The sequence below is a fragment of the Vidua chalybeata genome, chromosome 17 (assembly GCF_026979565.1).
Source record: "Vidua chalybeata isolate OUT-0048 chromosome 17, bVidCha1 merged haplotype, whole genome shotgun sequence".
Lineage (NCBI taxonomy): Eukaryota > Metazoa > Chordata > Aves > Passeriformes > Viduidae > Vidua > Vidua chalybeata.
In genome coordinates, this window is record NC_071546.1 from 12999176 (window position 1) to 13016269 (window position 17094).

The following is a 17094-nucleotide window of genomic DNA, read 5'->3' on the forward strand; positions in this document are numbered from 1 at the left end:
TAATTATCCACCACATTTGTACTGTGGAGTGTAAAGGGAGCCCAGATCTGCTCTACAAAATGGGGATTAATAAAGGTTCCACTGGAGATCATCCTGTGGGAAACATTTTTGTACCAGATAGAGAATCACAAACGAGCCTTGCAAATCCCTTAAGTGCAGGAACTGATCCCACCGTGTTTGACAGAGGTTTTACCCAGCTTTAAAAAACTGGGAGCTCCTTAACAGCAGGCACCAAAATGAGCTGAATTTCACCTGTATTTTACTGCTTTAATTGCTGCAGCCAAGTGAAAACCCAGCCACGGGTGACGCTGTGACTTGCAAAACAAAACCTGTATTGAAGTTGTATTTTAAGGCAAAAATAAAGCTGAAAAGGTGACTCCATGAGGAAGGGATCCTCAGCCCAGCACTCCGAAAGCCCTGAGATGAAAGAAGAGCACTTTGTGACACATTTCATCCCCCAGGTGCCTTCCAAATGTCCCTCCCTTGCCAAGACAGAGAATGACAATAAACTCTTGGCATTCTGACCAGGACATGGAAACATTTGTATTGCCAAGTGCACCTCAGGGATTCGGGGGTGTTCAGGGGTGAACAGAGCACACCAGGGCTTGGCTCGTGGGCTTCTATTGCAGTTCTCTTGTTCAGGTAAAGGAAACATTAGAGGCAACAGATTCCAATCTGCCAAAAATAAAAAGTCCTTAGAACACGGGGTGCTGAACAGAGTAAGTGCCAACTCAAAGCCAATTGCAAATCTTCATGACAGAAAGGTTATTAAAAGGCAAAACCAGGATGCTGTCAAATACTTCCAAGCAGCTGATGCACCATCTGCAAAGTCACTTCCACAATGACAACTCCAGAATAAAAAAAGTGTTTCCTGCACGTTCTGCTTTACACATATAAAAATACCAAATGATAGCTTGGCTCAGGAGCTCTGCAAATGACAAAAATTCAGAGGCTGAGCTGAAAACTTTTGAGATGTAATGACTTGCAAACACAATTGGCCAGGGCACACGAGGAAATTGGACATCCCAGGTGCAAAAAAGCCCTCCCATTTTTGCAGCAAGGACTAAGCCAACAGGAAAATTGCATCACACACATGAAACCCTAAAGGGTGAGAAAATAAAGGGGAAAACTCAGAACAATCTCCTCTAAACACCAGCACTGTATTTATGGCCAATCCCAATTTTAGGATCAAAGAGCTGCAAGCTCTCCACACCCTGCCATGGCAGGAGGGTTGGAAATAAATCATCTTTAAGGTCCCTTCCTACCCAAACCATTCCAAAACCCATTTTTTTCCCCCCACAACGAAGCCATATCCATCCTGTGGCCCAGCTGGAAGTGCCAATCATTTGAAACCCCTGCAGGGCTGTGAAATGCTCAGCACAGCAGTGACTTTGGATCTGTCACCATCCCATTAAATCCCTGCAGCCAAAGCTTCTTCACTCCAAGCAGCAGTGGCTGCTGCCAGCCTGGCATGGGCTTGCCCAAAATTGGGATTCCCAGATCTCTGATGCCATCTGCTGGGTGCTCCTCGTTGTGGGTCAAACTCCAGCAGTTTTCACCTGGAAAAATCACCCCTCTTTTGTGTTTTCTTTGGTTATAAAGACAAATTAAAGCAATTAAGGCATTTAAAAATTACATTCAACTCCTCCTAGTGATGGAGGCACAGATTAGGCATGGATGCTGACACTGTGAACAACTGTGACATCAACTTGCTGCATAAATCTGGATTTAGGAGCTGTTCAGGACAATCAGAAATTAAGACTCATCACTGTGACTTGCAGCAGTTTTTGGGATTCCCAAATACAAAGCAATAATTGAGTGAATATGGGGGCTCCAAAAGCTTTTCCTCACTACCAAAGTGAGCTTTAAAGAGCCCTTGTTTGTCCTCTGGCAAATTCCTGACACCTGAGCTGAGGGTGAAACACAGAGGAGGAATTTAGGAGCTCCAGGAGGGCTCTTAAAAACACCTGGACAGCATCACTCCCTCATCATGTCCCCTGTGTCACACAGCTTTTATCCAACAGCCACTCCAAAATTCCCTCCTCCCATTTGTTTTAAATCTTTTCATGAGTGGAAAACAAAACCCAGGAAACTCCAATACCTGCCTGGCTTTATTGCCTTAATAAACAATGCAAATATTCCAATCTTGATGCTTTACCAGCAATGTGAAGTCAGTGTTTTCCTGAATAAATAAATAACTGCAATAACCAAAATAACAAAGTTCTTATTAAATGTACAGAACTTTACAGGGAAGTAAAAAAACAACAAAAAAAAAAAAAAAAAACAACAAAAAGAAAGGGATGGATTTTCTGTTCTCAAATATAATTGCAGCAATGTTATCAAAACATTTAATAACCTAAGGAGAAGTTGGGTGTTGTGTTTAGAAAAGCTTTAACTGTCCTCAGCCTCCAGATTTATGTTATTCCCAAACTTTGCATAGAGCTGAACTTTGAGGTCAGACAACACGCTCTGGATCGACTCCACTCGGGATTCCAGCGCCTCAATTTCCTCTTGTAAACTCCTCTGAAAAAGAAAAAATGAATTAAAATCAATCCTGTACCACAGACTGAGCCAGGCTTGTCAGCAGCACAGAACCAACAGAGAGGTGCCTCTTTCCCAACTCATTCCCAGGTCTGGCTGCAGGATTTATTGCTGGAGTGCCTTTGGGGTGACTCAAATCCCAAACCCAACATCAGCTTTGGACTGTGAGAGCCCCAGAGGATGCACAGACCCCACCCCAGTGCCCAGCACACAGAGAGCCCAGCCCAGCCACTCCAGACAAACCTTGGCCTCCTCCAGCATCTCCTGAGTCTCCTCCAGGGAGTGGCTGATGAACACATCCCCAATCTGGTAGGGAATCAGGTGGGAATCTGCATCATCCAGCAGCATGATGTCATCGCAGGCATCCTCCAGGTTCTGCAGCTGTTTCTGTTTGCCAGGACACACACAGAGGCTCCCTGTGTAAAGCCCTTCAAGGCACACACGGCCACGGCTGGGAAAGGAACCCAGAGAGGCTGGAATTTGGGAACAAATCCCACCCACCAGCAGGACACCCAAGAGACCAGTTTCAGAGCTGGAATTCAGCAGTTCCATCCAGCAGGAACTCCTAGTCAGCACTCATTATCTGTCATCAACAGAATAATTAACTGTCCAGGCAAGGGCAATACAGCAGGTTTAAATGTCACTAATATCTGATATTAGTGACAGTAATTAATTAATCTGATATGTTACCATTCTCTATTTCCAAAGTATAAGGAACCTCATACCAGAACTCAAGCATTATTTAAACTCACAGTAACTCACTGCTGCTAATTTTCTGTGTTCCAGCTGAAAATTAATTCAGGCCAATGAAAAGGTCATGAGATCTGAAGCAAAGATACCTTTTTCACTTCTATCTCTTCTCTCAGCTCTGTGATCCTGCTGGTGTTTCTTGCAAACTTGTTAATTTTCTGCTGATCTTCGAAGGTGACGTTGACATCTTCTGCAGCCTGCGAGGAGGAGAGGTCAAAATGATGATTTCAGCTCTTACATTAGACTTGAGTTTCACTGCAAGGATACTCCTACAAAGTGATGGAAAATAATCTGGCAAACACCACATTCTGCTTGTGCACCTGACTGCTCAAAGTGCCTCTTCAAGGACACCAGAAATACCCACATTTAGCTGGGTAACATCCAATTAAAACACTGGCCAGCCACAGCATCCTGAAGGCAGAGGTTCCCTTGACGCTGACGGCTGAACTGGACACGCTGCTCTGAGTTTTCTCTGCAGAGACACCGTGAACAGGAGCAGGTAGGGACATACAAAGCAGAATGGCTTCGGACTGCCAGAGAGGAGGGTTATTTGGGATATTGGGGAGGAATTGTTCCCTGGGAGGGTGGCAGGGCCTGGCACAGGAGCCCAGAGCAGCTGTGGCTGTTGTGGATCCCCGGCAGTGCCCAAGGCCAGGCTGGAGCAGCCGGGGGCAGTGGGAGGTGTCCCTGCCACGGCACGAGGTGGAATGATGGAATCTGATGAATTTTAAGCTCCTTTCCAACCCAAGCCATGATGATGACGACTCCATAATTAACCACCCTTTCAGAGAATGAATTTCTCCTCGCGTCCACCCTGCCCTTGTTGTTTACAACGAGCCGCACCAGCCGGGGCTCCGCAACGCCACCGACGCCGCGGGACAAGCGCTGTGCCAGAGCCCGAGCCCGGTCCCAGCGCCCTCCGCTCCCGAGCGGCAGCGGAGGAGCCGAAACCTCCTCGGGAGGGATGGAACTCCCGCGGGAAGGGACCAAATCCTGCTCAAAAGGACCGAATCCCCCCGGGCCCGCTCCCCACTCACCGCCTTCTTCATGGTGGCGGCCATGTTGGCGCTGAGGCACCCATGCAGGGCTGAACCATCCGCCCTCCGCGCACAGCAGGAGCAGCGGGCATGGGAAAAAGGAGAAAGAGGAGGGAAAACTCCAGGAAACGGCCGCGACCCTGTGAAAATCGGGGATTGTCTCTATTGGCACCGCTCGCAGCGCGGCGGGATGTCCCGAGCGGCCTCGGGGCACGGAGTGACTGTGAAGCCCCCCCCGCGGCGCTTGGTACGGCCCGGTGGGAGGGGCGGCAGGCGGCTTCGGGGCGCTGGTCCGCCAGGGGGCGCCATGAGACGGGAATGGGTGGGATCCGTGGGATAATGGGAAATTGGGAAATTGGGATAATGGGATAATGGGAAATTGGGAAATTGGGATAGATACTGGGATATTGGGGTATCGGGATAACGGGAAATTGGGAAATTGGGAATTGGGATAATGGGATAATGGGAAATTGGGATAGATACTGGGATATTGGGGTATCGGGATAATGAGATAGATACTGGGATAGATATTGGGATATTGGGATAGATACTGGGATATTGGGGTATCAGGATAATGGGAAATTTGGATAGATACTGGGATATTGGAGTATCGGGATAATGGGATAGATACTGGGATACTGGGATAATGGGATCCATGGGATATTGGGATAATGGGAAATTGGGATAGATACTGGGATATTGGGATAATGGGATAATGGGAAATTGGGATAGATACTGGGGTATTGGGGTATCAGGATAATGGGATAGATACTGGGATAGATATTGGGATATTGGGATGGATACTGGGATATTGGTATATTGGGATAATGGGATAGATACTAGGATAGATATTGGGATATTGGGATATTCGGATAGATACTGGGATATTGGTCTATAGGGATAATGGGATATTGGGAGAGATATTGGGATATTGGGATAATGGGATAGATACTGGGATATTGGGATTTTGGATATTGGAATCCATGGGATAATGGGATATTGGGATAATGGGATCCATGGGATATTTGGATAGATATTGGGATATTGGGATAATGGGATATTGGGATAGATACTGGGATCCATGGGATAATGGGATAATGGGATATTAGGATATTGGGATCCTTGGGATAATGGGATATTGGGATGGGATCCATGGGATGGGATCCATGGGATGAGAGAACGGGATGGGATGGAGTAGGACGGGATACTTAATTCTATAATATTGCCTGAAATAAAATGATTTTTGGTTTTGTTTTGTTTTTTTTCCAGTTCTGAATGGCTGCTCATCTCAAAACTCCTGTTCCAAACCAGTAGGAAAGACAGAATAACAGAAGATATTTTGGGTGGCCCTCAGGCTGATGTTGCATTTTATTTTGGTGCATCATCATCATCACCAAGCCTTGCTTCCCACCGGGGAAAGAAGTGCATCACCAAATTTCTCCGCAGAGAACCACATTATTGTTAGTTTCTATAAAAACACAATCCCAGCTCTAAACCTCTCTTTTCCTCAGAAAACAAACTCTCATCCCCCCGGCCATCCTCCTGCTAGGAAAGGACACAGCCTGAGCCGTGGTTATTTCCCTGCCTGCATTAACTGCACAGCACACGGAGCCAGTGCAATTTCCCTCAAGAGAAAAGGAGTGGATTTCACAAGAATTCGATGACTCCAAGGCTTTGAAAAGAAATCTTTTTTTTCTCCCACATGCTCGGGCAAGCTCTGTGGTGTGAGCCTTGCCAAGAGTAACTCACTGCAGACCTTTCTTATGTAAATAAAAGTGAAAACAGCTCACGAGTGCAACCAGCCAGCGTGGAGTGAAGTGAGAGAAACCCGCTGAACCCAGTGCCCTCGTTCCTCTCCAGTTGCATAAAGGACTTGCTCCTTCTTGCTCTGCTCCCTGCTGCTGTTGTTTGGCTTCCCCTTGCTGGGATCCCTTCCACGCCCTGCCCTCATCTCACGGCTCCTCTGGGGCTCTTTGCACATTTTCCCCTTCCTTGCTCGAGCCTTCTGCAGCTCAGTGGGGAAGACCTCCAAAAGTCTCCTTTTGCTGCCTCAGGGAGAACTTTGGAGTTCCCCAGCTCTTCTCGCCTCTCCCTGAAGCTCCACAGACCTTTCTCAGGCCTTGGGGATCTCGAAACCCCCCAGACACCAACAGGGTTTGTGAATTCAGGGTGCACTGGAAGTGGGGTGAAGTGGTTGTTTCTCCAGGTTTAGCCTGGATGGAGGGGATCACTTTGAGCAAAAGCCACACGGATTTGTCCCATTTCAGCTGTGCTGCTGTGGTAAAGTCTTGGGGCCTGATGATTGAGGTGACCCCAAGAGTGTAAAAGTCCTTTTGTTTCCCAGCCCGTGCAGCCAGAGAAGGAGTCTGGATGTGCAGGGTCGGCTTCTCAAGGTTGCTCATTTTCCCTTTTCTAGAACATTCTCTCTCTGCCCTGCTGAGCTCTGTCCAGCAGCTCGGCCATGGCATTCTGTCTGCCCTCAGGGCACTGTTCACATTTTATACCCAAAATTATGTGTATTATATTTCCAATAACGTGCCAATGTCTGTCATTGATGTTGGGCAGTGTGTCTGTGCCTGAAACCAACAGAAAAGTGTCACCAGCACAGCAAGACATGGAGGGCAAGGAGAAGGAGAAGAAGGTCAGGACTCACGCAAATCCCTTCATCTTGTACCCCTGAACCCCATTCTAAAAACCCCAAAATTCTACTTTTCCACCCTGTGTTAACTCAACTACCACACTGCTCAAACCCTTGTGGTTTGTAATTCCTCACACAGAGTTGGCAGCTTTTCCCATGGGATAAAATCAAACCCACAGGTGTTTTTGACTTTGTGCCAGGGTCTCTGAGCCCCCTGCCAGGGTCTGGAGTCAGCCAGGGCAGCCAGAGGGATGTGCTGGGTTCCCACAGTAAAGGAGGTGGCAGTGCTATGACATTCCCAATATTTGGGATTTACTGTGGAGTGCAGGTCCTTGTGTCTGCCCTCCTTGTACCAGCATTGCAGGGGGAACGGAGGTTGAAGGGGAAAAAAAATCCTTTTCTAAGGGTGTTCATCTTTTCCAAAAAAGATCTTAATGAGACAGCTCCTAATTATTTCTGTGGCAAATCCCCAGTGAGGATTTTTCCATTCTTTTGTGATCTGAGGGAAAGAGAAAGGCAGGCTTTCTCACCTTTCTACCCTCATTCTTACAAAATACCTCGTGTTAGTCAAAAAGCAACCTCACCATTTCACCACTCCAGCCTCCTCTACATTCACACCTACCCAACATCAGTTACTAAATTTCATTTGGTTCTTTCTGTGAGGCACCCCAATAAATTTTATCCCTGCTGAGGGAAGGTTCTGCCTGCCCTGCCCAGGGTGCTTGGCCGGGGTTCTGCAGTGTCAGCTGGCCCCGAGGAGCTCCTGCTGCTGTTTGTGCCTCAGATGGCAGCTGGAGATTCCCCTCTGCTGGGAAACCCCTGGGGCTGAGCACATCCAGAGACCTTTACTCCACCTTGGAGAACAGCAGAGCAAACAGAGAGTTTTATAATCCTGTCATTCCCTTCTGGTGCCTTGTGCTTTCCAAATAAAAGGGATTTTTTTTTTTTTTTTTTTTTTTTTTTTTCAAATAAAAGGGAAAAATCTGCCTCTGCCACCCTGCCCTTCCTCACCGGCACTTGGCTTCTCAATTTCAACAGGGAATATTCCAGACTCCAAAATGTTAAACCCTCCCTGTACTTCCCTTACTCCACAATCCGCCTTGTTCAATAAATATTTCTAGAGGTGGAACAGCTCTTCTGGAGGTTTTCCAGGAACTTTTTGTGGCCTGTGCTGGAAATCCCTCAATGAGGCCTGAGGCTGCAGCATCGTTCTTGCCTTTTTTTAAACTTTTCTGCTTCATCTTCAATGAAGGCTGCTCCCAAAGTGGCCTGCAGTCACAGCCATGCAGGTAGAAATAATTTCCTTTCTAACGGCAGCACTGGCAGGGCCAGTTGCAAAAATCAGTTTGTATTCCTTGAAAAATACCAGCAGTGTTCCCTGCACAACCATCACCCTGCTGGATCCTCTCGCCTCAAAGCACAACAGATTTTTTTGCTACTGAATGCGAAGGTTCTGAACTCTCAGAGGTCTCTCGGGGATATGTCCTGCCTGTGGTGTTACTCAGCATTTTTAATGTGTACAAATCTGCTTTTTTCCTGTTTTATCTCTTTTTTTTTTGTTGTTGTTCTTTGGATGGGGAAGGTGTTGGCAGACCCACCAAGGGCCTGGAGAAGACTTTTCCTCGGGGACACATCAGAGGAGCTCATGTGCTGCTTCCCCAGCCAGAGCCACAAACACAAAAAAAAAACATTTTCCCAAGGGCAGCACATTCAGCACTCAGAGACCTGGAACCAAAGGCAGGAGAGGGCTGGGCTGGAATCCAGGCAGGATTTCAGGTGTTTTATCTGATGAACCAGCTCTAATCCCTGCAGGAGCAGCAAGAGGAGGAACCAGGCCGTGGCCCAGAGGGGACCGAGTTCAGCCCAGCAGTGCCTCGTGCCTGGCTAATGGCAAAGGCAGGCAGAGCCTGGGTATTTTCTGCTGCCTCTGAGGGACACAAGTAATCTAAATAAACAGCAGAAACTACTAAACCAAAAAGTCAATCAAATCAACTTTCTAAACTCAAAAACATTCAGCTAACCCTATGTTACTAAACCCAAGTAACTCCTGAACATTGCTAAAAAAAAAAAAAAAAACCAACCAAAACTCCACCTCTACACTAATTCATAAATAATTCATATAATAACCAGTACTCTATAAACTCAATAACCAATACTCTGTAAAGATAATTTAAAATTAAAAAAAAAAAAAAAAAGCTAATTAACAACATCTGGAGCCAAATGCACTCAGCTCACAGCAATCCAGTGCTTAAAAATCCAAACTCATCCCTTTGGGGTTTGCCAGAATGGATTCATGGGGTATTTTGCACATCTAATAGAGCTTTCAGCAGAAAATACTCCAGAGCCACAGAGTTGTTCCACTCTCCCTCTGCCCTGGCACGAAACAGCAGTGCTCCTTAATAGTAAAAAACATTAAAAATCTCCAGCTTATTTGCTATTTTTTGGTATTTTATTTGCTATTTTTTGGTATTTTATTTGCTATTTTTTGGTATTTTATTTGCTTTTTTTTCTATTTTATTTGCTTTTTTTTTCTATTTTATTTGCTATTTTTTCTATTTTATTTGCTATTTATTTGCTATTTTATTTGATATTTCTTTCTATTTTATTTGCTATTTTTTTCTATTTTATTTGCTATTTTTTCTATTTTATTTGCTATTTTTTTGCTATTTTATTTGCTTTTTTTTATTTCTTTTTTTTTTTTTTTTTTTTTTTTTTTTGCAATTTAGAGACCAGGTATTAATAGCAAATAGTACCTGTGGGCGAGGTGATGCTAATCAATAACCAGAGCCCTCCTCAGCAGCTGGGGCTCAGGTTTTGTCACCAGCTTCACCTCCTAAACCACCTTCCTCACTTCCTGGCAGGAAATCCAGGTGCTGACCTCAGCGGAGCATCAGCTTGGAATTCCAGGGGAATTCAGAGACCAGATCTGAACATCTGTGAAACTCCAGAAAGGCAACACAGTGTAATGCAAAAAAAAAAAAAAAAAAAAAAAGAAGAAATTCTATATTCACGCAGTGGAGACTTCGCAACATGTCAGCACAGGAGCAAGAAATGTGTATTTTTTTGTGAGAAAAATATCCCAAACCCACCATTATTGCTTTGACAAACTGAACAGCAGCACCTTGTTGGAACAGAACCCTCAGACCCTGAGCACGTGAGAGGAATTTGCTTTCCAAGCCCTGCTCTGGGGTCGGTTTTTACCTCAGCACAAACACATCCATCAGAGGGACAGTGAGGGGATCTCTGCAAGCCCAAATCCAGTACCCGGCATCAGCTCCTGAGCGACTCAGGGCTGGCAGAAGCAGCCAGAGTAAATTCCTTCAGGGGGGCAGGCAGCTGCTCTTCTCACAGGCAATTAGACACTCAGCAATTAAAACCTTCCGTTTCTAAGCTCGATTTCAGAGAGAGAATTTTATTTCAAATTTCGAGTGCCGATGCTCAACGTCCGCTGCATTTCAGAGCTTGCCTTGCTTTTGGCAGACAGGTTTTGGTCACCTGCTCACGTTGTGCAGTCATGAATCCCACTACAACTGGAAATACTCAGAATTTTTCAGTGCCATCACACAGAAGTGCTGCTTTGGCTGTCAACTACGTGTGGGCAAGGCATGGGAATGTCATGGCAGAGGGTTAAATGTGTAATTGCACATAAAGAATGATGTAAATGATTGTTCTTCAGCAGAGTTTTTCTGTGAGAAGTGTTAAATGAGGATTAATTACCCCATGGGTAAAAAAATCACCAAGATTTTATATATTCATAGAATTACAGAGTGGTTTGAGTTGAAAGGGAATCCAAAAATCATCATATTTCATCCCCACCATGGGCAGGGACACCTTCCACTATCCCAGGCTGCTCCAAACCCTTCTAACCTGGCCTGGGACACTTCCAGGGATTCCTAAGTGCTGCTGCTTTTAAAAAGAAATAAATGTGCCTTCCACAGCTCTGAGTGGAAGGTGACAAAAGCTTCCAGATTTCTGTTCAAAGAGAAATATTCAGCCTGGGACACAAACCCTTCCCTGCTCAGGCAGGGCAATATTGCTAAAAGAGACAAGAAACTGTAACATCCCAGTGAGTGATTCTAATTTCCAGAAAAAAAAAAAAAATGCAAAACCTGCCAAGTCCTGGGTAATTCCAAGCTGACTGTCAGAGCATCCTGTCCTGGCCCTCGGTTTCCTGGTCTGCTCTCACCATTTTCTCCCTGATTATCCCCTGCAAGCTCCTCTCTGGAGGATGCACTGCGTGAAGCATTGCTTGCTCATCTAAAGCAGATAATAAATGTTTCTTCACAAAAAAAAAAAAAAAAAAAAAAAAGATGGTCCAATTTTTATTTTTAAAGCAACCTTTGCTTGATTTAAGTCAAGAAACCTCTTCATTTTCTTGATTTAGAGGCTCCTTCAGGAGTGGAGTGTGGCAATGTTTATGGCTGAGGTTGATACCTCCACACGGGTCATGGCCAGCTGATTCCTGGGCTGGTGGAATTTGGGTTTTCATCCACTGCTACTGTCATCCTGGAGGGGAGTAATCGTCCAGAATGGGAGATAAGAAGAGGGGTTTGGTGTTAAAAAGCAGTGTTTGAGTGAAAATAGAATAAAGGTTTCTTTTGCTTTCATTTCACGGCGAATGTGGATAACTTGGGGATCTCAGTTTTCAAAACCATTTCAGTTTCTCTTCTGGAGAATGGGAATTGCTGTACTTTCCCATCAGTATTTACAAAGCTCGAAGATCCTCAGCTGGAAGGAGAATTAAAAGAATTAACACAGAATTAAAAGTGCATAAACAAACACAAGCAAACCCTGCAATAACAACCAGAGTTTGTAAGTTGCAATCAATTTGCCTTCCCCACATTGTGAAATACCTTTCTGTGACACTCTCCCTGTTAAACTTCTCCTGTGGCACTTCAGCATTTTGCATTAATTTAGAAAGATCAGAGATTTCACAAAATTTTAAGGCCAAATTAGCAAAAAGCTTTTCCCAAGCAGGAGAAAGATCCGAGGCCAGGAGACAGGAGTTGTGTAATAGGTCACAGAGCAAATCTCCTGGAGTTACAGGCACTAAGAGTGCAAATCCACTCCCAACATGAAGCTGTTTTCCCACTGAGGAGTTATTTTGGTGATATTTGATGCATTTGAAGTGATCTACATGAAAATCACTCAGGTCACTTTCCATGAGCTCCAAGGTTTTGATCTGGAAGTTCAGATGTTGTTTTTTAATGAGCTTCCCAAGCACGTCTCAGTCCCTTAAATCCAGGGCAGGAGCTCTGAGTTTGTTGGGATTTCCAACCTTTATTCAAATATGTTACAATTATTTCCCAAAAAGTATGACTAGAAATTGAATCAGCTCAGAAAGCACCTCTAAAGCTTGGACTAATTAAATATTTAGTGGTGAAAAAATCTGTGTGTACCTGCACAGCAGACCTTCCACAGAAGCATCCCACTGGCACATGGTTTTTCAAGCAATATTCTCTCCTGACATCCAAGAGAACAGAAATCAAACCAAGAGCAAAAGAGAAGCACAGGAAAGTCAGCTCTTTAGTTTTGATCCTCAGCTATTTCCTGGTCTTTCACCCAAAAATCCTCCTTGCCACAGTGGAGAAGTGAAGAGGGATTTTCATTTTCCACTCCCGGCTGTCATTTGCTGTCATATTGGAAAATATTGGGAAGTCTTGTGGATGGATATCTGTGGGATGGTGGTGACACCTTCACAGTTCAGCTGCCTCAGTGGAGGGATGCACCCAAAATTCAGCTCAAGGACACTGAACTGGTCCAGCTTTTCTCTTGGAACTGCTGCCTTGTGCAGGCTGAGCTGGAGCAGAGGCTGGGCAGAGCTACAGAATAAAGCAGGGATTTATTCCAAGGATCTCCTCCATGGATCCACCTTGGGCAGCACCAGAGCCCAGCCAGGGCTGCAGCCAAGAGGAACCAAAATGTTCCCAAAATGCACGAGCGCTCCCGGGGGCTCTCACTGGGATCAGCTCTGCTCCATTTGCACCTTGCAGTTCATTGTCCCATTCCAGCTTTAGCCCAGGCACTCCCATCCTGCTTGTTTTTCTCTCTCCAGCCCACGCTATTTGTGCTCCTGGGCCTGAGCTTTGGATCATTTGTCCTTGGTGCCCAGCTGGAGCAGGAATTGTTTTGTCTCCCTGCTCTGTGCACAGAGCTCAGCATCCCATAATATGAAGCTCAGACTCACACACTAAAGCAGCACAGAATGTGAAAAATAGAAAAGCCAAAACCTGAGGCTGCAAACACCCTTGGACTTGCACTTGAGCAGGAACTGAGGAATCATTTTCTGTCCCAGCTCCCAGCACTCCAACTTCCCTGCCAGGGACTTACAACTCAGCCACGGGAGTTAAACACAATCTTTTCCATTCTGTCATTTAAAAACAGCTTCAGAGAGAGAGGATTTCACATTAACAGGGTGGTTTCCTCCCCGTAGCTGTGAAGAACATGGAAAAATTGACCTGTGCCCAGTTTAGTCTTGACTTGCCTGTTCCAAACTCTTCAGAGACATCGTTTCACAGGCACGAAGCTGTGACCCTTCAAATGAGTTCATTCTCATTCCTTAAATAGGCAGAACACACAAATTGTCTCTTCTGGTCTGGTTTCTCCAAACTCATCAGTGAATGGAGCCTGAGCTGCCTACAAGGACAGGGAGATGTGTTTCAGTAGCACTGCTTCAAAGCAAACAAATCACAGAATGTCAACTTGTGGTGTTCTACCCACCCCCCCCCCCCCCCAAAAAAAAAAAAATACAAACCTTTGAACCAACTTTAACTTTGACTTAAAGCCTGCCTGGGAAGTGCTCTGACCTTGTGGCCCACAGAGGATGATCCCATTGCAGAAAATCACTTGGGAAGGATGAACAAAACTCCCAGTAAAATTCTGCAGTGTGCATTTTCTTTTCTTTTGTACGTTTTCTCTCTGCTGATCACTGCTGCCTTGGTATTTTTGTTGTTATTAATTTGACTTTGAGACATGTGCCTCTGTGTGCCAAATCCATCTTCTGGTCATGCTCTGTCCAACACACCCACAGTGTCTGCACACTCTGCTTCTGTCAAACCCTCACATGAAGGGGATTAGAGCTGAGTCACAAAAGGTACTTGGGAAAAAAGGGAAAAGGTGGCGTGGGGTGCAAGAAAATCAAATCCCTATTGCAGCCAAGCTGTCTTTCCTGGAAATCCTCTGGATTACAGGTAGCTCTGACTTGCAGCAGGATCCAACTCCTCTCTTCTCTTCTCTTCTCTTCTCTCTTCTCTTCTCTTCTCTTCTCTTCTCTTCTCTCTCTTCTCTTCTCTTCTCTTCTCTTTCTCTTCTCTTCTCTTCTCTTTCTCTTCTCTTCTCTTCTCTTCTCTTCTCTTCTCTTCTCTTCTCTTCTCTTCTCTTCTCTTCTCTTCTCTTCTCTTCTCTTCTCTTCTCTCTCTTCTCTTCTCTTCTCTTCTCTTCTCTTCTCTTCTCTTCTCTTCTCTTCTCTTCTCTTCTCTTCTCTCTCTTCTCTTCCTCTCCTCTCCTCTCCTCTCCTCTCCTCTCCTCTCCTCTCCTCTCCTCTCCTCTCCTCTCCTCTCCTCTCCTCTCCTCTCCTCTCCTCTCCTCTCCTCTCCTCTCCTCTCCTCTCCTCTCCTCTCCTCTCCTCTCCTCTCCTCTCCTCTCCTCTCCTCTCCTCTCCTCTCCTCTCCTCTCCTCTCCTCTCCTCTCCTCTCCTCTCCTCTCCTCTCCTCTCCTCTCCTCTCCTCTCCTCTCCTCTCTCCTCTCCTCTCCTCTCCTTCCCCCTCCTTTCCCTGTTCTTGCTTCTCTCAGTCTCAAACTTTTCAAGCATTTCTGTGCAGTTTCTGATTAAAAGACTGAGATTCACTCATTTTTGTCAGGATTTAATGGCTGAAAACACTCACAGTGAAGGGAATTTTGCCTTCGCTGATGATGCCCACGCGATCTTTTCTGGTTACTCAACCAGAGAGGATAAGGGCACTTCACACCCCACAACTTCTTGTTCCTCAGCTCCCTGCACTTTCTTATTCCGTCTTTTTAAAGGGCAAATGCTGCGGGAAAACGGAACTACTCTGCCACCTGCGCTCTGCAGGATGAACACCACCACCACAGCCCTCCGCGCTCATGCGGGTGCTCGGACAAAAACACAAATTAAAAAAAAAAAAAAAAAAAGAGAAAGAGAGAGAGAGCTACGAGTCCGCTCGCACGAACACCAGGCAAGGAGTGGAGCCGCTGCTTGCGGCGTGGCCAGCGTGGCGTCCTCTCCTCCCGGGGACCGACCCGCGCATCCCCGGATCCCAGCGGGTCCGACCCGCGCGTCCCCGGATCCCGGGGGTTCCGATCCGCGCATCCCCGGATCCCAGCGGGTCCGACCCCCGCATCCCCGGATCCCGGGGGTTCCGACCCCCGCATCCCCGGATCCCAGCGGGTCCCACCCGCGCATCCCCGGATCCCGGGGGTTCCGACCCCCGCGTCCCCGGATCCCAGCGGGTCCCACCCGCGCATCCCCGGATCCCAGCGGGTCCGACCCCCGCATCCCCGCGTTCCCAGGGGTTCCCACCCGCGCATCCCCGGATCCCGGGGGTTCCGACCCCCGCATCCCCGGATCCCAGCGGGTCCGACCCCCGCATCCCCGCGTTCCCAGGGGTTCCCACCCGCGCATCCCCGGATCCCAGCGGGTCCGACCCCCGCATCCCCGGATCCCAGCGGGTCCGACCCCCGCATCCCCGGATCCCGGGGGTTCCGACCCCCCGCATCCCCGGATCCCGGGGGTTCCGACCCCCCGCATCCCCGCGTTCCCAGGGGTTCCCACCCGCGCATCCCCGCGTTCCCAGCGGGCGGAGGAGCTGGCGCGGTGCCTTCCCTGCCTCGCCTGAACCCTTTCATGACCCGCCTGCCCCGCGGGCTCCGCGGGCAGGGCCGGGGCAGCCGCCCCACCTCACCCCACCCAGGGCTCCCATTGGCGCGGATGAAAGTCCAGCACCTCGGGCTGCTATAAATGCACCTATGCGCGGCCGGGGGACGGCACCGCGGCCATGGGCGGCTGCAGCATCCTCCTCCTCCTCCTCCGCCGGCTCCCCGGCCGCACCTGCGGCCGCGGCGCGTCCTCGCTGAGCGCTCTGCGGCCGGCGGAGACGCTGCCCGGGCCGCCCAGCTGGCCGCTGATGGGCAGCCTGCCCGACGTGCTCTGGAAAGGGGGGCTCAAGGCAGCACGAGACCCTGGTGAGGCGGCGGGGATGGGATGGGGATGAGGATGAGGATGGGGATGGGGATGGGATGCGGATGCCGCGCCGGGGAGCGCCCCGCACTCACGGCGGGTGTTTCGCTGCTCCCCAGGCTCAGTACCACCGCAGGTTCGGGAAGATTTTCCGCATGAAGCTGGGCGCCTTCGACTCGGTGCACATCGCGGCGCCCTGCCTGCTGGAGGCTCTGTACCGCCGCGAGAGCGCCTGCCCCCAGCGCCTCGAGATCAAGCCCTGGAAAGCCTATCGCGACTATCGCGACGAGGCCTACGGGCTGCTCATCCTGTGAGTGGTACCCGCAGCATCCCGGGGAGGCGCCCGGAGCGGGTTCCGGTGCCCGGGGGATGCTGCGGACCGCGGCCGCCCCCAGCCCGGCTCCACGGGGAGCGGGGGTCCCGGGCTGCCCCCCGAGGGGGGCTGGGGCTCGTCCCCGCCCCGAGGAGCCCCCGGCTGTGCCGTCGGTGCGATGGAGCATCAGTAGCGCACACGCTGCGGGTTTGGGGTTTGTCTGCTTTCCTTCTTCTTGGGCTTTTCGCTCTCCAACCTCGCTGTCGCTGTTTCCTCCAGGGAGGGAAAGGACTGGCAGAGGGTAAGAAGTGCCTTTCAGAAGAAATTAATGAAGCCCCGCGAAGTTGTGAAATTGGACGCGACGATCAATGAGGTACCGTGCTCTGAGAAATCCTTTCTCTCTCTCCCGCTGCCCTGGAAGCCCGGGGAGTTACAGCAGATCCGGTTTATCTGGACAGCTTTATTTACTCCACAGTGATAAACCACGAGTTCAGACTCGGAACACTCAGAATAACGAGTACAAACTGATTGGCAGGGTCTGAGACCGCACAGAAACCTGGAGCTGAGACGGTCTCCACAGAAAAATAGGATTATTCCACAAGGATACAGGCTCCTGCAA

At 48.3% G+C, this 17094-nt stretch overlaps 2 protein-coding genes across 2 annotated transcripts in view; one reads left to right on the plus strand and one right to left on the minus strand.

Moving 5' to 3' along the window:
* Nucleotides 1-2093: 2093 nt before the first annotated feature.
* Nucleotides 2094-4546, minus strand: PFDN4 (prefoldin subunit 4). Its single transcript, XM_053958857.1, has 4 exons — nt 4329-4546; nt 3381-3488; nt 2785-2928; nt 2094-2523 (listed from the first exon to the last, which is right to left on the minus strand). The coding sequence occupies exons 1-4, from the start codon at nt 4350-4352 to the stop codon at nt 2392-2394; spliced, it is 408 nt and encodes a 135-aa protein (XP_053814832.1). The 5' UTR covers nt 4353-4546; the 3' UTR covers nt 2094-2391.
* Nucleotides 4547-15936: 11390 nt separating this feature from the next.
* Nucleotides 15937-17094, plus strand: part of LOC128796916 (1,25-dihydroxyvitamin D(3) 24-hydroxylase, mitochondrial) — a 10904-nt gene continuing 9746 nt past the window's right edge. Inside the window, 4 exon segments of the mRNA XM_053958963.1 lie at nt 15937-16150; nt 16152-16167; nt 16282-16472; nt 16755-16848. Coding sequence (XP_053814938.1) covers nt 15981-16150; nt 16152-16167; nt 16282-16472; nt 16755-16848 — 471 coding nt within the window. The 5' untranslated portion in view covers nt 15937-15980.